We start from the raw sequence: 26,665 nt of genomic DNA on the forward strand, positions 1-26,665 counted from the left end.
TTGTGTGTGTGTGTGTGTGTGTGTGTGCTCGCATAGCTTGTGACTCCAGTTTGTTTTTCTAAGGAGATGGAGGGAAATAGGAAGAGAAAGAGAGCATTTTTGGTTTTCTTTTGACTGCAACATCTCTATTGTAAGAAACAAATCGTGAGCAAGAGAAGCCTTGAGATGTGATTTTACAGGGGGGACAGTGTTTTTCCAGCAGGAGCAAAGGAGAATGCTTGGAATAACTTGTTTTCCCCTCTAAATTGCACAAAACTCTCAATATTCTCTTGACCTTGACTGCTTGACTACTTCTCTTTTTCGCTCAAGCCTTTTCTCTCATAACATTATTAGAAATGAGAGTGCTTAGAGGATAATTATTAACCTAACTGCAACACTTGCAGTGAGAGCGCCCTTCAACCTGGGTGGCTTCAAGAGGAGCCATAATACCTCTTCTTCGCTTGGGCCTCCTTCCTCTTTCCTTCTGTCTCTCTTTCCGTTCGGACTGGGAGCGGTTCCTCGGCTTTCTCCATCACTAGAGGGTGCGTTCAGAAGAAAGCCTGGGAAATTTATATCGTCATTGTCAGTTGATCATCGATTTGGTAATTCACAGTTTTCCCTTAGGAGCTCATGTGCTGGACCGAAGGGGGAGGTTTGTCTCCTCCTTCCTCTGAGAGCATAAGGGTGATGATTTTTGAGGTTTGTTGAGAGGAAAAAGCATAATGTACTGTAGCTACACTTCATTGAAAGTCAGATTAAGGAAGCAGTACTTGGTGGACAATTGACAATAGACTGCACAGGGACAATAGGGCAGTTCACCAAGGACAGCTGTAATGATGTGTGTACTGTGAAGTGGAGTGTTTCAGGAGAGAGTCTCACTCTCGCTCTCTCTCATTTCTCAAGTGTAAGGATTGATTGGGGGAAGAGCAGCTTCCTGTGGTGGGGATTACAGTGGCGGTGTGAGACCTGGGGGTGCTGGCAGATGTTCTGGCTGTCTGCCACAGGGCAGGACTCGCCGGGATGGGGGTACACCCTCTCTGCTCAGCACAACTGCATCTTTAGGGGCATGACACAGCTCCATCCCACACACACAGCCATGGAGGTCATTCATGATAGTAACTGAAGTAGGTTTCTACATAACTTCATTACATTCATTTAGCTTGAATGTTTGAGGAAGTTAGACTAGAGAAATTAGTGTGATCTTTAGGCCACTTTTTGTACTCTGCATTAAATCTTTTTTCTTTTCATCTGTGTACAGTATTTCAGTACTACTTTATATAATTGTAAAACATTGCAATGTAAAATGTTGGTGTGAGCAGCATGTATTAAAATCATATCATTTAAATAATACAGTATTATATATTATACACTACTATTCAAATGTTTGGATTCTGCATTTTAACAATTTAACATGGCTGGTTTCTAGTTTATATATATTTTATAACGTAATTCATTGTTGTGATGGCAAAACAGTTTCCAGTCTTCAATATCACATGATCCTGCAGAAATCATTTTAACTGATTTGGTGCTGAAGAAACATTTTTTAAAATTATTATTAGTTTTGCAAACAGTTGTGCTGTTTAATATTTTTTTGTGGAAACCCTAATGCTTTATTTTTTCAGGGTTAGTTGAATAGAGTCAAAATAGCAGCATTTATTTAAAAATATATTTTTCTTTGTTACAATGTAAAGGTCTTTACTGCTGCTTTTGTTCAATATTAAAAACCATTGCTGAATAGAAATATTTTCTTAAACAATAAAAGTCTTACTGACCCCAAACTTCTTCTTTTTTAAAGTAGCATATTAATGCATTTGTTCATTGTATTTATTATTAATGTATTTATTGTGTGCATTTTATTTCAATTAGAAATTATTATATTTAAATGATAAAATATTGTAGAATTATAATTTTAATATATATTTATTATTTATATAATATCTTTGTATCTTTATATCAGTCTTTAATATATCTATATAAAAATAGTAAGAGCCAAAGGTAAGAGCCAAATGCTACCTGTGTTTAGTGTTCCACTGTCATGGTTTCTGTTAGACATGCAGTTTTGGCTCTGAGTTCCATCTGGTGATAAAATCTATTTACACGCAAAACAATTCCTGAATCTTTGCTGAGATTTATGAGCACTGCTGCTCTTCCTTTTCATCTGTTTAAGACCATCGGTGTAATCTTGTCAGTGGATCTTTGCTGTTGGTGTCTTAATTGAGCTGCTTTGTGAAGAAGCGCAAGATGTTTCTGGCAGCAAACTGAGTTGTCGAGATCAGATTGTGGATGAGTGGTTAAATACGCAGGGGCCAGGTGTAGATCGACCATTAGTATGTCAAGGTGGTTACATCACTTCTTATGTCTGAGATCAGTAAGTCTCTCTGACTTTACAACTGTAATGGCACTTTCATAGACTAGGGGCTTTGGCTTTATCAGGCCAGAAGAGGACTGTGTCATGCTATTTTTTCTGCCCGAGCGTGCTTCCTTCTAATCCTGGTGTTTTGACAGGGATGGTCTCCCGAGTGTGCGGATGGGTGACACTAAGTCAACACCCACTCTGAGACACAAGTTTTTCTGTTTCTCTCTCTTCATTGTCTTCTCTTCTCGTCTCTTAGAATTAGTTCCCAGGAGGTTTTAGATCAGTGGGTTGTCCTCCAAGCCCTCTCCCCAGTGCCCGGGCTATGTCATATCAGTGGGACAGGCAAGGGCTCCGATGTGGCAGGGGCTAAGCCGTCTGTTGAGATGGAGGAACCTTGGGAAAATGCAAAAAGGATACAGATAAGGGCTATTATTTTCATTCCAATCTCATCTGGGCTGAATTGGTTTCCCTCGAGCCACGCCATGCTTTATCCGAGCGGAGGCGAAGAGGGCATGAGGAGATTTTTGGGGCCCTCGTAGGATAACGACAATAAAGTCAGTGCTTGCTTTATTTATCTGCTCGTTCTAGGCCTCTGACAGGACTTTCCAGACAAGTACAAGTCTTTTCCACACTTCCTCCTCAGTTTTCAGTGTCTATAAATGTCAGACTGTCTCTGAACTCTTTGTATTTTGAAATCCGAATGCAGATGTGGGAAGGAAATGTACCTTGTTCAATGGGATGTGCTGCGTTTCTCATTTGAAGTAGCAGCAGTGCTGAGAGATGAATGGATGTGGCTGAAGCTTTGTTTGATTTTTCAAAATGAATGGTCCACTTTTGTTTCTTTACATCGGTAATATGTTAGTATGACATTTAAGTATTATCCAGATGTTAAGCAGTGTTTCCATTGGCATTAGTGCTCTCTCCGGAGAAGATGGAATGCAACTTGGGAAATTGTGCAAAAAATATCCCCTTATTATTAATCTGAATTCCTTTAAAATGTTCTAGCTTTATAAGGGTACTTTGAAAAAACCCAGACCTCTGTCTCATTAACCGCTTGTTTGCCTAAAGTATCCTCGCATCAAAATGTAGGACGAGCCGTATAGTCTCAAACTGTAGCGGACCGGTTGATTTCATTGTCCGTCATCTATAGACCTCTCTCAGGTAAAAATGTGTGGAGGACAGCTTTGGCACATTCCAGCTGTAGAGTGTGTGTGTGTGTGTGTAGGAGTGAGGGAGCGGCCACTCTCAAGGGAGGCAGAGTGGAGCAGAATGGGAGCTGGCACCGCATTATCTTCAACAGTTGGTGCATTCCTTAATGATCAAGTGCTGGGGAAGCATCTGTGCAGTGCTCTCTGTGTTGTTGTGTGTGTGTGTGTAAGACGCAGAGGAGGAATATGGGAAAAGTCTTCCCTAAAACCTTTTAACCCCCCAGGACTGATCCACCCCGGCCCTGTGCCATAAAAGGAAGTTTCTCTGTTTCCAGCTCTTTTTTTCAGCCTGGAGGAAAGAATGTACTGCTATTTGTTATACATATATATGCTGGTATGTGTGTTGTGTGTATGTGGTTATTATCTGAGGGGAGGAGAGTGTTGTGACAGGAAGCGCTTTTATTCAAGGGACCTCAGTCACAAACACAGGGTCGCAGCATCTCACAAGGTCAAGGAAACAAACTGTGAGTCCTGGATTGGGAAAGTCAATAAAGTAGAAATAATGTTAGAATGACCCAGATAGAGGTGTCCTGTCGTTCCCTCTGAAATGGAGGAAATGGAGAATCAAAGAAAATTTGACCTCCCCTTGATGTGACCTTGCACTGTATTGCAGTGGCCGTCACCAAAGACTCTTCTCTCTTTGCAAGCTATCAAACATTTTCATGCCCACACTGATGACACTTTTTTTTGTTGGTGCATTTACTTTCTCTTTGCCAGTGTACACATATTTAGATCAGGTCAAAAGAGCTTTATTGCCACAAGGAATTTTTCTTGGTAATATAGCTTCAACGTACACACATAACCTCAACAACAGGACACGTAGCAATAAAATGAAAGAATAAAAATATAAAAAAGCATGAAGACCAGAATAGAAATATTCAAAAATATATTTAAAGATTATGTACGTGTTCACAGTGTTTAGGATGATATGAATAAATAGGAGTGAATTTACAGAATATTGCATTAAACAGTGGGAATATTGCACTAAGGGGGTCTTGGGAGTCATTTAACAGTTCAGTAGGGAAATGGCCTGTGGGAAGAAGCTATTCCTGTGCCTAGATGTTCTAGTTTTTTATTTGATTTTTATTATTTTATGGAAGTTCGTTTACAAAATTAGAAGGTTGTTGTTTACTTTTTATTTAATTTTTTTTGTTATTGATATTTTATTTTTGGCAGTGGAAACCTTTTCCTCCAATTACAACTTTATACACTACCGTTTAAAGGTTTGGGGTTTTTAAGATTTTTTTTAAAGAGGTAAAATTTATTCAGCAAGGATGCATCAAATTGATCAAATGGTGATAGTAAATACTTTTTTTACATTGCTACAAAAAAGGGCTTCCATACATGCTGTATGTGAATGAGTTTTTTTAGTGAATAAGATAAAGCAGTGCTCGTGATAATGGAGGCATAGCTGCAACATCAATTTTTAAGGCATGAGATGAACATCTCATCACACCATATTCATGAGTGTGATGATGTCACTCACTGGGAATGTTCTATGGCCTGGAGTACCTCAAGATACTCTATGACTACAATACACGCAGACACAAAACATGCACAACAGAGTAGCCAAAGTCATTCCCATTCTCATCAATTGTGCCCTTTTGTTTGGCAAATTGTGTTCACAAATGATCCATTGTGTTCACAAGCAATTTAACTACAGCTTACGGTGCCGGAGGGCTGCCAGCGGCGTGCAAGAATGTCTGCTTTAGTCCCGTGCCCTTTAGCCTTTCACACAGGGAACAAACTCTACTCTTCCTGTCCATGATGTCATCGAATGGCAACATGAGACCCGCAGCCCCTCTGCTCAGAGGTCGCGGCCTGAGAAAAGAGCTCCTCAGCTTGGAGAAGGTAGAGATCTGATCTTGATGTATTAAACTCTGCCTTTTGGACACTTCACCCGATTCCTCTTCTTTCTGTCTAGTGCATTTGATTGGGCGTTTCTCTGTCCCGTGTGTGTGTGTGTTTGTACGATGGGAACAGGCTGACCCAGGCTGTGAGCTTCAAGCTCTTGCTGGTGAGCAGTGTGTTCTTTATCAATGACCTCGGGGCTGCGGTTCTGCGGATTCCAGCCATTCCTCCTCCTGATTCATTGTCTGCCAGACAAATGTTAATTGTTTTCATCATTGCCGGCTGTGCGGGGCCAGTCAAATGGGCCCATTTTACCCCGTCTACCTTCCTCTTTAATGTCTTTCTTTGTGCGGCGTCTCATTCTTATCACTCTTTCAGCCTCTCCAGTTGACCTTTGACAGTCCAGGGGTCACGTCTCACATTATCCACATATTATATGTGTGTTCGTCTTCTGTCTGTGTTCTGTCTGAGAAATTAAGAAACACCATATCTGCCCTTCTAAATAAAAATATAAAAAATGTGTACCTTTCATAAAGAAGATATTTTCCCACTCCTAGGTAGAAACAGATTCACCTTGACACTTTCACTGAATGTAGTTGACCTAACTTGAAAATATTGCATTAGAGCATTTCATTCAGTTACAAACCTCAATGCATTTATTCTTTTAGATTTTTTTTATGACCTTTAGACACCACCCCTAATACTCTTAATGAACTAAACTGATCAGCTACTGATCTCTAGAATTTCACTTTATTACCACAGTCCAGCCGTTAGAACACACAATCGACATGTATTGTTTTCTGTGGCTGTTGAAAGACAGGTGTGAAACATTAATTTTCCTGAGACGCAGACGCAATTTATTTATTTCAGTTTGCTCAGCACACCTTTTCAATGGGAAGGTTTTTCCCCTGTTTCTTTCTGTATTTTTGCTTTGTCTTTGAGGCCTCTTTTCTCTATGAGCACAAATAGTTTTGTTGCTCAAGGTTTGTGGGTCATACTCAAAGCTATGGATTTGAGAGATACAGAGGATTTCAATGCACACTGTCATATGAATGCCTCTTTACTGCGGTTGTCTGTGTTATGGAGTGATTTCACTCAAATTCTGTTTGTGGTAATTCTCTTTTTGTAGCTAATATGGAATTTAGGTTGCTTTTTTAAATAAAGCAGTACTTCATACATTTTATTGGTATTTATATATTTTTTTCTCTTTGTATATGCATTCCGATTCATTCTGAGTTGCTTTTGTTTCAGAATCCTCCTGCATGGAGAAACTCCTTTCTAAAGACTGGAAAGAGAAGATGGAGCGGCTCAACACAGGCGAGCTGTTAGGAGAAATTAAAGGTAAGAAGTACAACTATTTTTCAGAAATAAACCTTTTCTGGTTACTCTTTCTTCTCAGAATGACTGTTATATGAGTGTGATGCACATTATGGCAGCTATATTTTGTCATTTAGCTCAATGGAAACGTAGGCTTGGTACAAACAGCGGACAGAGGAGAAGAATGCATGTGTGTTTGTACTGGAAGACAGTACAGCTCATGCACTGTTTATACCCAGTGAAGGTGTTCATGGGATGTTTTTTTTTTTTTGGTACGAGCAGGTCTTAGCACTGGCTGTTACAGAGACGTGTTTATGTAGTAAGAGATGGCACTGCACTGGCTCTCTGATAACGCGCTAGCTCTACCCGGCTCCAGCCACGCACTCCTCCCTCACTATCTCTAACTCTCGTTCTCTTCCCTTTCACTAGCACGCTGGGGTTTGTCGTCCATTCCTGCCGACACCAATCCACCCCATATCCTCAGAGCTTTACGTTGACTCTTGTTGCACCGCCACGTGCTTTGATAACAGCTTTTTCATTTGGATGAGGTACAGGTGTCATAGCAGCTGGAATATCCGATGTTATAGCATCAGTATGTCAGGGCGCTTTTAATGGAGAAGACATTTAGGAGGTAGTTAATAGCGAGATTTAGATTGCAAGGGTAATAACATTGGAGAGAAGTGTTATTGTTTTTTTGTTCCCTCGCTTAATGGTTCCCCGTTCCTTCTCTGCACTATTTAGAATTATGAATAACATTTGTCCTTGGTTTTAATTATTGGATTAGACTTACTCTCTGTGGCGTGTGGGTGGAGGAGGGGTCGAGGTGGGGGGTGGGGACGGGCGGGAGGGGCAGGGTGAAAAAGAAACAGTCGTACATTCTAATAAGTGCATTCATCGGCAATAACCTTAATGAACCCCCAAATGTAAATCACATCTCAGTAAACCAGATTCATTGTACCTGCCCCCGTTATGTGGCACCGTAGATCAAAGTGCAGTGAAGAAAATGGCGAGGAAAGATTTAGCCTTTTGAAAGGAGATCTTTTTAAATTACAGGGTATTTTTCTGTTGGATAAATGGCATTGGGTGAGGTCATGTTTAAAAGGTATAAACAGGTAGAAGGCGTTGATAATACCCCACCAGTGGCCTCCGTCGTGATTTCCAGCGAGGCAATATTTTCATATCATACCGGCAGCCAAAGGTTTCTAATTAGCCTGCCATTTCATATGACTGTAGACATTTCAAAGGCCTCCTTTGTGCTCCCCCTTACAAAATGTCTCTCTCTGCGTTTGAAGTCGGCCTGATGTAAATACGGGCAATTAAAAAGGAAGCTCAGGGTTGGAGACACACAAGGTCTGCTTAATTAATACACAAACAAAGGCACCAAGCTGGAAAAGAGAAAACACATACAACTTATGATTAAGATCTAAAGTGTTATGACAAATCAGAGAGCGCATTAATAGTCAGGTTAAAAAATCAATACAAAGGCCACACGTTCCTCCGGCTCGAAATTAATGGAGGAGAGCGCCGGATAAAAGATGGCACGAGGATGAAAAGGAAGCTGTTGCCTGTTTGGCCTTGCTGTTTTTGCTCTCATATTTGAACCGATGGCATTGTGCATTATACCCAGAGTTCTTTGTACCATTGTCGCCACAATACAAAAACCTGCCTTTGATCTTTGTTCGATAAATAAATTGACTAGGAATCGCTGTCCCTGCTAAACTGTGCGTCTGAATAAAATAAAGTTTCTTGCTGCTTTTGAAATCTCCACAGCTGTTCTTTAAAGCCTTTACATATTTTTCACCTTGTGAACCTGTCGAGGCACTACGCTGTTGTAAGGAACAGAGTTTAGGATCTGAAAAAAGTAACCGATTGCTTTAGGGAACGAAGAACAATAATGGAGAGAGAGAGAGAGTGGAAAAAAGCTGAAACTCAGAGAACACTTAGGCCTGTTTTCTAAAGCACTGCAACACGTCCGGACCTGCCTAACTCTGTTGCACAAAACAAGTAAACAAAGTCTTCACACCAGATTGGTTTCTGGTTTTAGATCAGTTTGCATGTAAAGAGTTCAGTTAGTTCAGTTGACGTTAATCACATTTCAGATGGTTTTAAAGCCTTGTTTATTTAGTAAAATGAAATTGTATCAGGCTATTTACTGCATGAATTTGAGAGGTAGGCCAGAGTAGATTATAAGTGCTCTTAAGTGTTGCAGAATCCTATGTGTTTTCTTTAAGCCTCATGTTGACACCGACTCAGGGTTGAGGGGCAGCGGTAGCGGGTATAGGGCATATGGGGGGAGTCAGCTACGGATCACTTTCCACCCGCCGCCACTGGAGCAGTGTGTTTGTTTTCATACCTGAGCTCAGCTGTCAATCAGGAGGAACGGTGAAGAGAGAGATGAGATCTGCAAAACAAAACCACAAAGCAGGAGAAGCAGGATGTCTGGAGGACTTCCAAACCACAGCAGTGCCTGCTCGATTGTCAGAGAGAGAGAGAGAGAGAGAGGGAGAGATATATGAACAAATACAGAGTAACACATCAGATATATGCCAGAGAGTGTTAGTCACCAAATTTAATGCAAAGAGGTGCGGCTGATGCAATTAAGACCTTCATTTTTTAAATGTGTATAAGAAGCTTTGATTCACTTCAGCTATATTTAATTTTTCATACAATTAAAGACATCGGCACCCGTGCACCCTTGTTTCATTATTCGATGGAAACTTCCAAAAAATATTTAAAATGAATATTCTGGTGGAATTTTAATTCGGCTTTGTCATTTTAATGGATTTCATTAGTGAATCAGAGGTCCGCCCTTCTGCCGCCGAGACGTTTTGTTTCTATCGCCTTGAACGTTCAGGTGTCCCTGACTATTTAAAAAAAATGTGACAAAATGTCTGGAAATCAAACTGTACATACAAAAAGTATCAGAAACCCAGAAAAGGACAGAAAGTTGGAAATCTTAGCATCGTGCAACCACATAAATGGTGACTAGAGCTGCTGTGTGGAAAAAGGGGTCCCTCGCTCTTTGCCTAATCAATTTCTGACTGTCTTCATGCTTGTGGAGAGAAAGTCCTGTGGCTGGTAGATAAGTAGAAGCTTTTTAAGAGAGCGGCAGGGCTGTGATTTCGATGTGACTCGTACCTGGCTTAGGCGCTCTCGGACAGAGAGCGGACTGCGAGGGTACAGAGCGCCGATTGTTCCAGCAGCTGGATTTACTTGAAAACATGATTATTCAATTTAACGTCAGCTTTATTCTTAATGGCTCCAATAAATGCAGAGAACCCATGCTAATGTAGATACAGTATGTGATGTGACACTCAGGGATAAGAATGAACATTTTTTTACATAACAACAGTATTTTATTTTTTAATGCATTGCTATTCCATTTAAAAAAATAAATATGGTATGAAACATGAAGCATTATACATTAAGGCAAAATAAATAATTATTTAAAAACAAAACAAAAAACATTAAAACTAGAACTGTTGAAGTTAGTGTTAATGCATCGTTTTTATACTGTTTACACATTTATTCAATTTACAGTTAGACGTTTTTGAAAAAACAAAAACAGATCATGTGAGATACTTTGATCTTTTTCTATATTTTGTATTATTATTATGATATATAAATAATTTTATTAATCATGTTATTTTTTATATATATTTTTATTATAATAATTCTAAACATTGATATGAATTATTATTTTATATAATGAAATTACTATGAAATGAAATGTAATTTAATTATTTTACTCAATTTATAATTTTAGCACAAATATGTTACCAAAATAATTGAGCATCTTTTGAAGCGAGGACAAAGAAAACTGATTTCTGGCAGCTTACTGATATTTGATCTGTGCCAGATTTGAAACTGTTTTCCATTACTCCTTTTAGGCATTGTTCCTGACCGAGAGAGAGGAAACCTTCTCCACCCATTACAGCGTCTGAAATATTCCTCCGTCTCCCCCATCCTCTAGCAGCACGCTCTGCATTTTTCTCTCCCTAATGCCTCAATAGTCAAACTGTTTGCCCTTATGTACACAAGTGAAATATGAGCCACTGTAAATTATTATTCTTTGGGCCACATTTGCAAGATGAATGCGGGGAAAGCTGTGCTCCGTTTCTCTCCTAATGAATTGAGGAATTTAGCTTGTGGCGTTTGGCTGTAGAAAGGCACACCTTGTTTGCTGCCTCTCCTCACATGATGTTATTGAAAGTGCTTGTGAACAGGAGGGCGTTGATGGGAAGACAGCCATCGAAGCAGCCCAACACACACTAACATACACACACACACACACACACACACACGCTGTTCAGACCTGAGGAAAATCACTTCACTAAACCACAGGGCATGCATTTAAGCTTTCCTGCTAGGCAAATATTTTCATTTTTGAAGAAGATTCACAATGTGCTACTCTGTTCCCAGGCTACATAGGTGGTGAAACCCAATAATGCAATTATTCACAAATTAGAAACATCTTTGCGTGATGTGTGCCACTAGCAAACACGGGTTTAATTCGGTGTACTGCAGTGTCGGGAGAGCTGATGTTTATCAGAGGGTGGGTCGCAGAGCTAATGTTCTGCTCATGCCTGTGTAATGCTGTTTAAGAGCTGGCAGGGCCATACCTGGGCCGCTTTAGCGCGTGTCACGCTGGATTTCCGACTACAGTAGAGTTTCCGGACTCTGTCTCCTCTCCTCCTTGAGCCTCAGGGTCCTAAGTGGATGTACATTGCTACTAATGAAATCTTTCTGCACAGGCACACAAGCACGAGAACAAGTTAGGCCTTGAATGATTGTTGTGTCTAATCAGGGTTTTTATTCTCTCTAATGATAATAATAATAAAACAGGAAGAGGTCAAGGCTTCTGAGCGAGTGATGAATGGGCGATTTTAAAAGTGTGTGTTCAAGGGCGGCTTCATTCTCAGCGGTGACCTCGGTGCCAATCAACTCTGATAGGAGGAACATTGAAATGCATACCAGGAGCTCTCTGTCCTGCGTCTGTCTGCGTGTGTGTGTGTTATGTGGTCAGGTTGAGCTGTTATCTCGGTAGGACTCTTTAATGAAGAGGTTTGTGTGATGCTGAGGATGCTGGGAGAAGAGCAGGGCTCTTGCATTATCTTAATTACACTCGTGAGCATCGCTGCTGTCGTCATTAGATTATTAGTCGGTATTAAAGTGCCCCATGAACGTCAAGAACATGAAGTGTGTCTCTGTTTAAGAGCCACTCTGTTGACTTTTGGTGTCAATCAAGTGTTTTTGAGATGGGAGGGGGGAAAAAATAAAAATCCTTGTTGAGAGTGTGTAGTAAGATGTAATGGAGTGCATTTTAATTTACTTCGCATACTTAAGAGTACATTCCGTATTCTGCCATCTCGCTCTCTTTCTCTCTCTGTCACACACACACACACACACACACACACACACACGCATACTTATATGTAAATGGATTATCCAGAATAGATTTATTAGCAAATTGGCAAAAAAAAAAAAATCAAAAATTGTTTTTATTCAATTATATTGTTTCTTCCAAAAAAAGTGTATATTTTTATTTAGAAACTTTTATTTTGTATATTTTTATCTACAGTCTGCATTATAAATTAAAATTTAGTAAGACTAAAACAATTTTAGTATTACTATTTTGTATTATGTTGAAAATACAGGCTTTCTACTGTACTTGCCATTTCTTTGTAATTATTTGTGAAATTTACTAGCAATTTCTGATTGAAAATTGTTTCCAAGACATTTTTTCTTACATGCATAGCTAATGACATTTAAATGCTTGCAGTGCTGTATCCGGTTTGGCACGAGTGAATATTGAGGACAAGACGTTCGCCCTCTTTTTATAGCCTGGACAAGAGCTGTAAATTAGCATTATGCTAAATTTTAATGCAGTATTGAAAGGTTTTTTTGAGTTGATGATTTGAGCCATATGCTTACATGTGCAAGCAGGTCCTGGTGCATGCTAGTTAATGAAGTTTTATTGGCAGGATCAGCAGGGTTTCGATCATCGCATGGGGCAGCAGGCCAGGTAACAGCTGTTGGTCATTGCATCTCAATTCAGGAGAAAGGGAAAGCATTTTTTAAATTAATATATTAGTTGAAATGATGCTTTATTATTATTTTAATTATTTTGCAAATTAGTTTCAGTTTATATTTTACAAATTACATACAATTAGTTATTTTTAATAAAACGTTTCTTTTTCTATCGGTTGCTGTTTAATGGTTTGTGGTTTTATGCAGTTGTTGTGTTTATTTGCATGTGTAGGTTCATATAAATGTCAGTTGAGCAGAATTATAATGATTTTGTGTGTGCCTGTGTGTGTTCTCAGTCTTTAATCTTTGATTTAGTTTGATCTTCACCCTTGGGTCTTGTCTTTAGATGCAACAACGTTCTAATAGTGATTTTAACCATGCAAACTTTGAGGTCACTGACAAGCCACAATCAAATAGTTCTTTAATTCCCTTTTTTACGTGAACTGTTTTATTCGGTATTGACAATAGACACAGATTCTTCAAATAAAAGAACCTTCGGGGATCAAAAGGGGGACCATGAATGCTAGTCTTTGTGTATATGTATTGCTGGGCTGAAAATCATCAGTGACTGTTTTTGAGATATATGGGAATATACCTTTTCACAGCCCCAGAGCCACCAGCCACGTCAGACACGCCAGCTATGTGCAGCCCGCGTTCGGACGCAGCCTGGGCACAATCGCTGCTTTTAGAGCCCTCTTAATTTACTTAGGATGGGCTCGCAGCATATGGGAGCATCCACAAAAGCTGATGGAGAGACAAAGAAATTTCAGTATTCGGACATTAGGGAGGGAAAAAAGTCATTCAAATTTAGTCATAATGGTTCAGCTGTCCTAACCAAAGGAAGAGAAGAGAATAGAGAGTCTTTCCCTCTTTCGCCCCCTTTCCTCTTTCTTCCTAGTGTGTGCCTGGATCTTTTATCTCTCTTATTCACTTGGGACTCTTCAAAGTAACAAGCTGCCCTCTCTTCCCTTGGTGCTGGACTTGGAACTCAAATTAGGGACTGCTTGATTAGCGGGGAAGGGGGGTTGGGTTGGCCTGGGGTAGCAGAATGGCTGTTGGACAGAACAAATCGCACCCCTACAAAGTGTCTTTTATCTGGTGGCCCCTCTCTTTGACAGCTCCCTCTCTCGCTCATTCATTGCAGTCGCAGTTGTTTCTCTCCGGTATTCGAGTTGGGCATTGTGGGAAATGTCATCCAATCTGGTTTGTGACAGTGAAGGGAGAGGAAGGTGAATGTTCTGTTGACGCCGTCTCTCTTTCGCATATTCTCCCTCATTCTTTCTGTTTCCTCCTCAGCCAAAGGTCCTGAGTGGAATCTTATGTCCTCGTTGATGAATTAGACAAACCTAACCTGCTCTCATTATTTAGCATCTCCTGGCCAGACCGTGTCAAGTCCGAATGACAATGCAATGAGACACCTTTACAAGAGCAGCCAGACTCACTGCTGTTAAGAGCAATGCAATATGCACCACTGCTCTTTGTCAGCACTCTGCAGACAGATACAGGCCGAGCTCTCCCCTTGCTACCCTGCCAATAAAACTTTTATCTGCTTTTAAAAGGGATCTATAATTCAACGCAGGAAGAACAGGATTCTCTATACCAAAACAGGACTACCAAAATACACTATTCTCATTTAATTCTTACAACTGACTTTTATATGTACAAGTAAATAAATAATTGCATATATATTTATGTATTAATTTCTTTTATATGGATACATATTTATGAGATTTAAACTGGGCATGAAGTAATTTGTAATAACATTTTGCAAATATTTTTCCTATTTAATATTTATTATTGTTTTATATTTAATGTGTGTTAGTAATTTTAATACTTTTTTGTTATTAATTTTCAATTGTTTTTATATTTATCTGTATATTATCTATCTGTATATTATTTAATTATATACATATACATATTTACATACATATACTATATTCTATATACTGTACATACTATACACACATACTATTTACAATGCTATTAGATCAATACTTAAAATATATATGCTTAAAAAATACATGTAATATTTTAAATTTTAACTATATATAATTAAAAATAAATGTTAGCTTATATAATAAAGCAATAAATAAATAAAGGATATAAAGCAATAAATAAAGCAATCTTTTTTTGCACAATGCCTTGCATAATATTGTTCAGTTTAAGCCCAGAAAAGATATTGCTTGGTATTCTAATGCACTTATTTCTAAAACATTCAGCTTTCTATAATGCACTGAGAAGTTACTGTTATAGTCAAAAAACAATGGAACAGGCCAGAAATCCGAGTAGGGGAAAACAGGAGTGAGAGAGAAGCGGGAAGACATTTTGGTAGCAGGGTGGGGTGGTTGGGGTGAACTCTGGACAATTGAGCCGGAGACGAAACAATGGAGCCTCTGTTAGTATGCTGTTGGTGTTTGTGCAGACCAGCACTCCGCACACACAAGAACCTGTGCTGGGCCCTCCACAGTTTGCGGCCCCTCTGTAAAACTCGGCTACTGTAACACGTGTGTATGCTCGGTTACCACTTCATGTACAACATATATACAACAGTTTTACACAAAAAAAAAAAAACATAAAAATTATAATTACGGTATGTAACCTCCGAACTGTGTCCGTAGTGTCCTCCGAACTGTTGTATAGCAGAATCAAGCACAGCGGATTGTGTGATTGAAATGTGTGATCGAGTTGGAGGGTTGTCCGGAGAGCTCCTGAGTGGGCAGAATTGAGTCCAGATGTTTGCCTCTCAGTAGGATATGAGTCCTGTCCTCCCCCAGAGGCCCCTGACATTCTCCGTTGGGAGGAGGAGCAAGTTATGCTATTTGACATCCAACAGCCCTTCTGACTCAGTGAAGTGTCTCTCCCTTCGTCCACTGAGAGATGCTCTGCCGTCCCCATCCTCTTCAGACTCTCTCTCTCCCTTTCTTTTTTTGAGCGTTCACGGGGGCAGATGTCAGTCCCGACAGCGGCGTCCGCTAAATACGGCCCTTCATGGCACAAGCCAAAGGTTAATAAAATCGGTAGCAAATGTATCAATTTTACAGATAAGCCATTCACAACAAGTGTAGTCGGCTGAATAAAAAGTCAATTCAGGCCCGAGGAAACCGCAGTTGCAGTGAATAGGCGCTTTTAGGTGCCTTTTTTGAGAGAGCGGGTAAATGGAGAATTGCAGCCTCTTTCCTTCATCGCCACTGCGCAAGCCTGGCCAGTAAATTGCTCTGAATGGGGGCTGGAGGTTGACAGGCCCTATTAAGACAAACGGCCTTTCTCATCGGAGAGATGAAATAAATCAGGTGTTTAGTCAAATTAAAATAGTTGAACTAGAGCAGGCCCCAGGGAGCCCCTTCGGAGAAACTCAAGACAGATGTGGCCAGGGGAGCACAGGAAGACACCCAGGAAAGAATTTAACACTGAGCTGGCCGCTAGCCAAGCCGATCGTACTGTTCTCATGAAGCATCAGGTTACTGTCCAGAGGCAGGATCACTTAGCATTGATTAGCTAAAGGTACAGCACGGCCTCATGGGAGGTCGTGCTGAAGGCACGCACATTGTCTGGTGTGATTACGCTGTTTGATGTGTGCGAGAGAGATAATGAGAGGATACAGAGGTGACGGTGACCCTGTTTGCGAGAGGCACGGCAGCTCCGAAGTGTTTGTACCTGCTCCTCCTTTAATGAGAATTGAGAGCAGTCATTACATGGCAGCGCCTCCAGTCATGCAACTGTTGCACACACACTTGCCCTGTATTGTCTGTCACTAATCTGCCACCTTCACTCGTCTTGTGACAGCTCCTTTTATTTAATAGGAACAATTCCATTCCTCACCATCTCTACAAGAAGCCGCGATCACCAGAAGTGGAAAGAGAGAGCGGGACTCGTGACCTTCACACTTTCAATCCGTTTTTCAAGCCGTTCCGTTACCAGACCGAGGCTGTTTGGATGATACCATTCTCGGCTTTGAAGGAGCTAGAGTTTCCCTCCCGGACCGCCTTCTGTGGTCTTCAGGAATTCTGGACTGAGACGTACTCGATGCTCAGCATTTGCTGACTCTGTCTTGTCCTCTCGAGAAAAAAACGAAAAAAAACTTGCTGATCCCTGGAGCTTCTCGATTGTGGGCTTTTTATATCCCTGAGGCGCAGATCAATTAACAAGGCTCTGTTTTCCACCACTTGCTTTGTTTGCTGTTCTGTCTCTAGGAAAACTGACCTTTGCCTTCATATAGAGAGACTCTATTTAAGAGGTGAGGGACATCTGGCTGATGTAACATGAGATGTAAACCTTTTCTTCTCACTGCTGGGAGAGTGTACAGGATCATGGAGAGAAGAGCTTTTTCTCACTTTTACCATTTGGTTCCTTGTGTTTGACTACATGTGTTCTGTTGCAGGTACTCCAGAAAGTCTCGCAGAGAAGGAGCGACAGCTCTCCACTATGATCACACAGCTCATCAGCCTGAGAGAGCAGCTCCTGGCCGCCCATGATGAGCAGAAGAAACTGGCCGCCTCACAGATGGAGAAACAACGTCAGCAAATGGAGCTGGCACGCCAACAGCAAGAGCAGGTGATAATGTGCAAACCAGGGTGGAGCGCCATTCAGAATCAAAGTCATAAATCAGAATTAAAGTCCGTGCCTGAATTTGAATTTAATTGGAGTTGAGAATGTAAGGACGTAGAATGGAATTGAAATTCAAATATATTCATACTGTAGTTTTTAAATAGAATGGCAAAATTAATCAGAACAAAATTTGAATTTTTAAACATTTTGAGAAAAGTAAAATGTTTGAAATTTTACCTATAGAAATTTGAAATCGGTTTCTATATTTCATCAGTTACTTTTTTTTTTCAAATTAACTTTTGTGGACGAAGCAGAAGAAATTTATTTCCCATAATGCTTATTTTAAGTACAATTCAGTAAATTCCTTTACTTGCCATTACAATTCAACTTCCTGTGGAGTGTGGCCAATTTAATTCAAATGCAAATCTCTTACTGGCTTCATAGTATATATGTCCTATAAATCCTGTTGTTTTGTTTAAAGCTAGTTTAATAAAGATATTATCAGTGATGCATTACATTTACTCATTTTACAGCCTCATTTATCAGAGGTGGCACTTAAAACAAGATTGCTCTTATTTGCTTTTAAATAGGTAATGACTTCTATTTAGCGATTTCATATTTTAATTTAGTTTATGGCTTGATGTTTCACTCAGACTCTGTCGTGAGGAGGAAGGCACATAGTTACATTTATTGTATATAACTGATGAAATATGGAAGAATGTAATTTGGTAGGGAAATTGATCACAATTAGATCAAACTTTGCACGAAAAGCATGTGTAGATCAAGCAAATGAGGCGTACTGAACGCATCAGCAGCTCATGAGCTCCGTTAATGTCACACAAGATCCATCTACATCTTCAATGTTTTTATAGCGAAACCATATAATTGCTGTCAATTTATTATGCAGATGAATAGGTGCATATTAATTTGGTCTGCATTTACCTGAAACAGATGCATGTTTTCTAATTCACCCTATTAATGTCACCCGGCTCGCCGCATTAATATTCAACTTTATGAGGATTGTATATTCATTGTATGCTCAGCTGATTTTAATAAACGGTTATTTCAGGAATTTACTGTTTTGCAAATGTTCAAAACCGTATCCCTTTCCATTAATGACAAACAAAATGGAGGGAGAGGAGGACAGAAGAGAGCGAGAGAGAAAGAGAGGGAGGGAGGAAGCGGGGTGCCTGAAGTTAGGATGTCATTTAGCCATCCAGACACGACACAGTAATTAACTGTTGACACTAGTGAAGAAGCCAGCACAAATTAATCCTGACACATTTGCAGACGGGCGATATCTTACAGTGAACACTTTGTAATTATATTTGAAAATGAAAATTAAATGACACTTAAACCTAGGCTGTCAGGCTAACTGAGGAGGAGGAACGGGGGAGTCTGCAGGGGCTGGGAGAAATTGCGAGAGTGTGAGTAGGCAATGTGCTTAACGTCGAGAGCCCACCCTTGGGCAGACCCGACCACTCCTAGGTTGCATAAACAAGCCAGTCTTTCACCCCGCGGCGCATCGCCCCGGCCAGGCCCGGAGCTGGGTATAATACACATTAGCAGTCCTCTGATTACAGTCATTAGGGTCAATTGGTGGACGAGAGATGTTACCCACAAGCTCTGATTGCATATATTATCTGTCTGCATAAATACATGGTACAATAAATTCAGTTGCTCTCTCGTAGACTATGATAACGTGCATCCTTTAATGTTCGAAGGTTTCTAGCGATGTTCAACTAAACGAATCTTTGTGCTTTCACAGATTGCCAGACAACAGCAGCAACTTCTGCAGCAACAGCACAAAATCAATCTCCTCCAGCAGCAGATCCAGGTCAGTGCTCGACTTTCGCGTCTTCGTTCTGTCAAAAAACATTATTTTGTTTTTACAGCTGTCATCAATCACGTTACAACTGTCACCAATCAGGATAATTGGCCAATGGTAATTCGGGAAGGGGCTATAGATGGGTAGAATAATTATCACTCCCTAATTAATGAAGGAAAGGAAAAAACAGAAATGAGAGAAAGCTTAATGACACCAAGTGGTGCCTGTTTGCATGTTTTGTGGATAAGTGCCCTAAGGGTTTGAGACATGAAAGCCGGTGATAAATGCCTCTGAAATTACACTGTCCCAGCACAGTGATGTGGCAGCGGCTTCGGAAAAACAGTCGCTACTGTCAGCCCCTTTTCCCATTGTCCAATATTGGAAAAATCACGTTGAGGTAATTTGCTTAACTCCGTTGCGGCCGACGAGCCTGTAAACATATCTTGTTGTAAATTGCGCAAACCTTGCCTTTTGCAAATATTTGCTGCTTGCTTTAAGTCAGTTTGAGTGATCTTTTGAAGGTCTCTCTTTATAAGTGTGCTTCAAGAATAGGCTCATTGAAAGTTTGCTCTTTGCTTAAAAATAATTGAATTGGATTAGTTGCAAAGTACACACTGTGGTCACCCAAATCCGTTTTCTTGCCACAAAGTGGATTGCGCTTTTTTTTTCCCTCTCCATCAAGCAATTATGTGAAATGAAAAAATGGAAAGGAGGGGGAATAAAGAGAATGCTTACAAGAACGCCATAAATAAATGTGACGTATATGTGAAGAAAGGGCAGGATAAGAATGAGTGTTTGTGAGCCGTTGGTTTGCGTGGTGTGTGGTTCTCAATCAAGCAAGGTTAGCAGACCACCCAGTCAGGAGACGTGGATGTACACAAGCTGGTCAGTGGCAGTGGTCAAGGTCTTTTACACACACCATACACACATAAGAGCCAAGGGCAACATGAGCAGCCCGTGCCTGGAGATACTCTCTTCCTTCTCTTCTTTTTTTTCCGCTTGCTTTTGTACATTCACTGGAGACAGGTACAAAGATCACCACTCCTATTTTCTATTCGAGATTCACACCCAATACACCATTATGTCAGCTGGTCTTCTCTCACATTTTACACACTCATTTCATTCTTTATTTCTCAGTTCTCACTGTTCACTCTCTCCTTCACATCTTATATCATCCTCTGCATTTGACTTCCACTTCAAAGCCCCTGAGCTTGAGGCCCTCAGAAAGGAATCCAGGCCGGTTTTCTTCTCAGCGCTCTACCTATCATTGTGAGGTTAACCAACAGCCTTTCTTTCTCTCTCTGCTCAGATGTGTCAGGTAAAAACAAACCACTGTCTTATTTACACAGCCCCGAAGCACAACAGATTTATAGCTCAGCAGTAAAATCTCTTTCAAGTGCACTTCTCAAGAGAAAGGCCCAATCTGTTAAAGGCGCTGTTGAAGAGCCTGCAGAACTAGCCACTGTGCTACTACCACTCTACCACGCCATGTGTGTGAGAAGTACCACTCTTCGCTCTTCAGTAGACAGGCCTCTACATGCTTACTCTGTGTCTCAGTGGCAGTAAGAGTTTGTGTGAACAGTTTAATTACCTTTAGGAGTGGAGGCTTCTGGAGTTGGATATTCTCAACTAGTGAGAGAGCTCATCCTAAACAGCTGGGCTATGCTATACTGTCATTCCTGCAGTGCACTGAAGAGTAGCTAATTGAAGTTGCTATGTTAGCATAAGTATTTTTTTTCAGTAGCATGACATTAGCTAAGCTGTTGTAAAAGTACAAATGGAAGTGTAGCATCATGTTAACTGTCACATTGTATTGCGCATATACACTACAATAAAAAATAAAAAAACTAATACTTTCATTCAACAATAGAGCCTTAAATGGATCAAAAAAAAAATTGTCATCATTTACTCACTCTCATGTCGTTCCAAACTTGTAGAAGTTTCTTTCTTATGTTGAACACAAAACAAGATATTTTTAAGAATTTTAAAGAACCAAACAGTTGTTGGTCCCCATTGACTTCCATAGTAGGGAAAGAAATACTATGGAAGTCAATGGGGACCATCAGCTGTTTGATTACCAGCATTCTTCAGAATATCTTCTGTTCAACATATAAACTCATACAGGTTTGAAACAACATGAGTGTGAGTATATAATTACATTTTTGGGTGAACTATACCTTTAAGCAGCCAAGTAGGACAACTGTTATCAATATCAGTAATAATAAGAAATGTTTCTCTCACACCAAATCGGCATATTGATTTCTGAAGGATCATGTGACATTGAAGACTTTAAAATATATCTCGACTGTAGCTTATGGAGCCCAATTTCTTGTCCAAGATTAAAACAAAAGAGATGGTCTCCATCAGCTCCAGTTAATGGCTGTTACACTGTAATCACACATTTTTATACCAGAACACCACCAAAAACAGAGCTACTAAGAAAGTCAGGCTGAGGATGTATACCATCTTATCATGCTTTTTATCTTTGTTTCCATATTTACCATTGCTTCCCTTTGTGACCCATTTAACTTCCGTCTCCAGAGCCCACAGCTTGTCGTAAAGAAGAATAAGTTGGAAGACAAGAGTAGGATGCAATGGGAAGCGAGAGAAAGAGGCTTGCTAATGCAGTTCCCTGGCACTCTGTTTTCATTAGAGCTAGCTCTACAAAAAATGCCCAGTGCTCTTAATATACAACAGCTTTGAGTTAATTAGTACTCCAAACAAGCTCTTCAGCCTTCATGTAGAAGACGTAAAAGTTGAGTGGTAAAACAGCTTGCAGGGATTGGGTTTCCCCGCTGTTAGCGTGGAGCGTGTGCGTGGTTTAAAGAGCCAGCTTCCCCTTCAAAGCGCTACTGTTTTGGCTCACATGGTAAGTGGCGTTTTAGACATTTATTGATGATGTAACTGATCACATCACTGGATTCTGTAAACGGGACTGAACGTGGTCCAAATAAAACCATTGGGCCTGTAACCCAATGCAGCGTCGGCTTGGAAAATCAGGTCTGGTTTTCTCTGGAGTTGGGCACTGTGCGTTGCCCAAATCAAACCACTTTTAAATTGCTCTTCTCTCTGTTTCATCACATTTTGTACAAAGAACTCTGAGAGATGAAGCGATTGAGACTTTGTCTTTCTGGGAATTACAATGTCACTTGTTTTACAGATAACAGATGTTTAGATTATAGCATTAGAGGCTTATCAGAACTTCAAGCTCAAGGTTTTACTTCTTATTTATTCCTTTAGCCAAAAGCCTCTTGTTGAGAAATTTCATATGGCAACTAATTCCGTCCAGGGACCGGATTACTGTTATGTTACTCAAGCACGAACTTAAAAGCGCCATCAGAGATTGAAGGAGAGGCTTAGGAACAATTAAAAACAAATGTCGAAGTAAATCTTGATCTGAAACAGAAAATGTGTTACTTATGTAAGACAAGTAAAGCCGCACAAATAAGACCATGTAAAAGCCACTGCCTCCAACAGGAAGGCAAGCCTGTGTTGGTTGTTCTTAGAATCTGTATTAATCAAGCCAAGTGATTCGGGTTCCGCTGACCTGTTTACAAAGAGCCAGTCTCCTTGACAGTTCCACTCACTGTTTTATTCGCCCTCATGCCATTACAATCAGTTGTAATTGTGGATGGCTTCCCGTAGGAAAGAAAAAAAATATGTCTGAGATCTTTAATATCTCAAGTCATTATCTTAGACAAAAATTGTATTAAGTGGAGAGGAAATGGATTCTTTAATTTTCTGTAAATACATGCATTTTAGTCCAAGAAATATAATATATTTTTAGAAAATAATATAATTTCTTATGTAATGTTAATGTGTGTATATAATATAATATAATATTTGTGTATGTATATTTTAATTTATTAAAATGTTTATTTATTTGTTGTTGTTTTTTTCATTTATAATATATAAATATATGTTTTATTTATAATTTATTTGATAATTCATATAATAATATTTTATCATAATTGATATTTGGTAACAAATTGATAATTGATAGCAATTTTACATCAGTACACAAATTTTGCATCAGTTGTTCAAAATGCTTAAAATTTTCAGTTTCTCTTTTTCTTTTCAAATGGTTGCAATCATTTTTCTTTCTTTCATTTGTAATTCTTAAATTTCTCTTTGGGTTTCTTGGGCTAAAAACTAAAACAACACTCTGATGAATGAGTATTCAAACAGAGAAATTTATGACCAAATGTTTCTGATCAACGTAATAATACTGATATGTAATTAATCACTTTTCCATTTAAATTTCCTTTTCTTTTGCTTTGCCTGAGCTCCCCATAATGACAAAAATGTCTGTGTATATGAGGTTGGAGCACAAAAAGGCTTTCTTTGTCCAAAAGGTTGTCAGGAGAGACTGTTCATTGTCCTCCGAGCTCATACATCTCTTACACTTAATACTTATGATTACAGCTGCTGTGCTCAGTTGAGATTTAGAAGGCCTGTACATGTGTGCATATGTATTAGGTGCTATTGTCTCTCTCTGGGCTGTGTTTTGCGACGGCAGCTGTGAATTCCCAGGCTGGACTCAGGGATGATCTGGGCCGGGTTGACGTGCATCTCTAGCGCAGACTTGGTTTGGTTCCAGGCATTCCTGCACGCTGGGGCTGGTACGATGTGAGCTAAGGTGACGCAGGGAGGAGAACACACAGGTGGAGGCAGGCTCATCTTATTGTATACACACACACACAATCATCAAGAGAAGAATGATTCCCTCAAAGGTCAGCGTGAACTTTAGATACTGAGAAGAGATGAGGCTGTGGTGTGTTTTAGGAAAAATTCCTGTTGAGATTAAACAACTCTTTCTCTATGAGAATTCCATTATGACACTCATATACTCTCTCATATCACAGCAAACAAGAGTTTATTAGCTCCGATCTTGTTCTCCCTCTTCTTACGGTGCGGCTACGAGAGACAGAGAGAGCGATAGGTACACTGAGCTCTGTTTGTCAATGGACAGAGATGCTGTTTGTCCGTGTAGGGCCATTGTTGTGCCGACGGTCGCTTCCTGTGTTTTAAAGCAGGCCACCGGTTCAAACACTCTGTCATTGTACAGGCCTGGTTCTACTTATCTAACCCCAGGGCTCCACTTCCTCTTGCTACTCTACTGAGAGAAACCTCCACGTGGCTGTCTTCCGCTGTCCTCCCCCCTTTCTTCCTCCCACCCGTCCCCCCTCTCTCTCTCTCTCCCTCTCCCCTCTTTCTCCTGCCAGCACCGGCTGGATCACACAGATCTTTTACTTTCCATCTCTCACCCTCTTCTAGCAAGCGCCAAGCACCACTTCTCATCCACTTCTCTCATTCCTAGACACCTTTTCCCATTTTTCCCAAGCTGATTGGGGGGGAAATCATGGAAATTTGGAATGCATTTGATAAATTTATTTGGTAAAATATATTAATCGGAGGAAGAAGTTAAAATAGATGTAAAAGCATAATTAAAATGTATACTTAAAATGAAAAAAATATGTATTATTATATAATATATATAATTATATTTGTTATCTTTGTAAATAATAATTATATAAAGTATGTATATATTTATAGGTGTATTAATGGGAGTTTATTTTTAATTGGACAGCATATACATTTAATATAAAAGCAATGGGAAATAATAGTGAAAATGAAAAAAAAAACCCGGATAGCTGAAGTTTTACTTATTAAATTTTTAAAGATTTAATAATTTTTTCCAAACTGCTATTATAATGAGGAAAAACAAATTAAATCTTCACACGCTGAGTAGCCGTACCTTGTCCTTTTGGTATTTCAAAGCTCACAAAAAGGAATGGAACTTTTTCAGCATGCAGTTATAATGAGAAATAAAGAATGAAAGGAAGAGAGATGGAATTTTTGTATTCAGATATTTGTTTGAGTTTTCTGTTTTATGAGCACAGATTCCAAGCAGGCCTGTTTATTATCTCAATGATCACTCACTCCTACTATGTTGGGTTTTGTACATTCTCTTCAGTATCAGCACACTGACAGACACCATCTGAAATAATTCTGGCTTTTAATTATTATTTATTTATTTATCAGCAGCTACGTTTAAATGAAGATAATAGATTCATTCTACATTTTTCAGTTAGTTTTTTTTCCCAGCGCTATAAGATCTGCATTCCAGCTCAGTAGCAGAGGAGTGGCACTATTACAGCTAAAGCAGAAGCTGTTGTCAACATTCACTTCAAAGCAGGAAAGGTTCCCTCACATGTGGTTTTAAATGGTGTGGGGGAGCAGCAGGGAGCCTCTAAGGGTTAACTGATAATAGCTGCATACAGCCTCCAGATTAAAGATTCTTTTTAATTATACACTGCTAACCACCAGCATAGTGAAGCCAGACAGACTAAAGACGACCTGTGCAGATGATAGACACAATGTGCCAGTGTGTTTGTGTGTTGTGAACAGTCTGAGAGGCCGGAGGAAGAGTGGGCCTTCAGGATATTCCTTTGTTCCTGTGGACTGATAGACAAATGTCTGTGTGTGTGTGAGACTGATCTCTCTCATATGTGTACCATTTCCCCAGGCCACTGTGAGTTTGCCCTTATAGCCTTGTTTATCAGTGGGAGAGGAGGCCAGGCTAAAGGGTTAATCAGAGCCAGGTCTCAAACACAAAACACACACGTCCGGCTCTGCTGCCCAGGACAAACTCATTTAATCGTAAATAATCCTGAATTCATGTGTAATAGCATTATTTGATTATAAAACTTGATGCACACTCAAGAAGCTTGACAGTTTGCATGAGGAGCTACACAGGTTGAAAAGCAGTTCTCGTCGTTTTTGGCATTTCAAAGCTCACAAACAGAGATGGAGGAATAATAGCAGTCTGTTCTGAGAAGTTGCATAATAGTGTTCAGGTCTCTCCTCTCACTATTTTGCAGAGCGGTGACAGAATTCACAGGGGAAGTTGAACAAAAAGAAACCCTGTCTGCGCAGACAGAACAGAGCCTCCTAATTAAACACACAAGACTTTGAGGAACTCATTCGTTATATCTTTTTCAGAGAGAAGAAAATGTGTCTCTAACCGATTCGCTTATTAACATGAGGGATCTATTAGAAATAAATGCTTTGTTTTTGTAGTTTACTCAAGTTATTTAAGGAGAAGGTCATATATTAAAATAGACTCTGGCCTGTTAACATATTTTCTATTTCCCTCCGGCTCGACGGAATCCGTGTTAAGAGAATTGTAATCCGGTTACTGTACGCCGGTTTCATCTCCTCTCAGTCGTATTACAATCGCCCTTATTTAGCCGCTGCACAAGAAGCTAATTACCATAGCTTTGTCTTTAGCCTAGAGCCATTTGGTTTGCCTTTTTAATTCAATGAACAACAATTAAATCCAATATTTCATTAAGCTCCCTCAAATGCACCAGGCGCCATATAATGGTGAATAATTCAGCTTGGCTTTTTTAGATAAATATAGGGGTGTCTAATTGAACAAAGATAATGCTCCTAATTTGCCTCTTGTTAGATGGTTTTGGTTGTCTCCCAGCACCCTTGTGATCTTTCATGCTAAAGTCTCATTTATGCGGAGACAGCGCTGAAAAC

The 26,665-nt window shown here is 39.8% G+C and overlaps 1 protein-coding gene across 9 annotated transcripts in view; it reads left to right on the plus strand.

Moving 5' to 3' along the window:
- Positions 1 to 26,665, plus strand: part of LOC306886519 (transcription factor SOX-6-like) — a 152,483-nt gene that overhangs the window by 72,840 nt on the left and 52,978 nt on the right. For all 9 annotated transcript variants that reach the window (XM_079443689.1, XM_079443690.1, XM_079443685.1 and 6 more), the window contains 3 exons: positions 6,646 to 6,735; positions 17,120 to 17,292; positions 19,055 to 19,123. In XM_079443689.1, coding sequence (XP_079299815.1) covers positions 6,646 to 6,735; positions 17,120 to 17,292; positions 19,055 to 19,123 — 332 coding nt within the window. The remainder of the gene's footprint in view (positions 1 to 6,645; positions 6,736 to 17,119; positions 17,293 to 19,054; positions 19,124 to 26,665) is intronic.

This window comes from Barbus barbus (genome assembly GCF_936440315.1).
Source record: "Barbus barbus genome assembly, chromosome: 2".
NCBI lineage: Eukaryota > Metazoa > Chordata > Actinopteri > Cypriniformes > Cyprinidae > Barbus > Barbus barbus.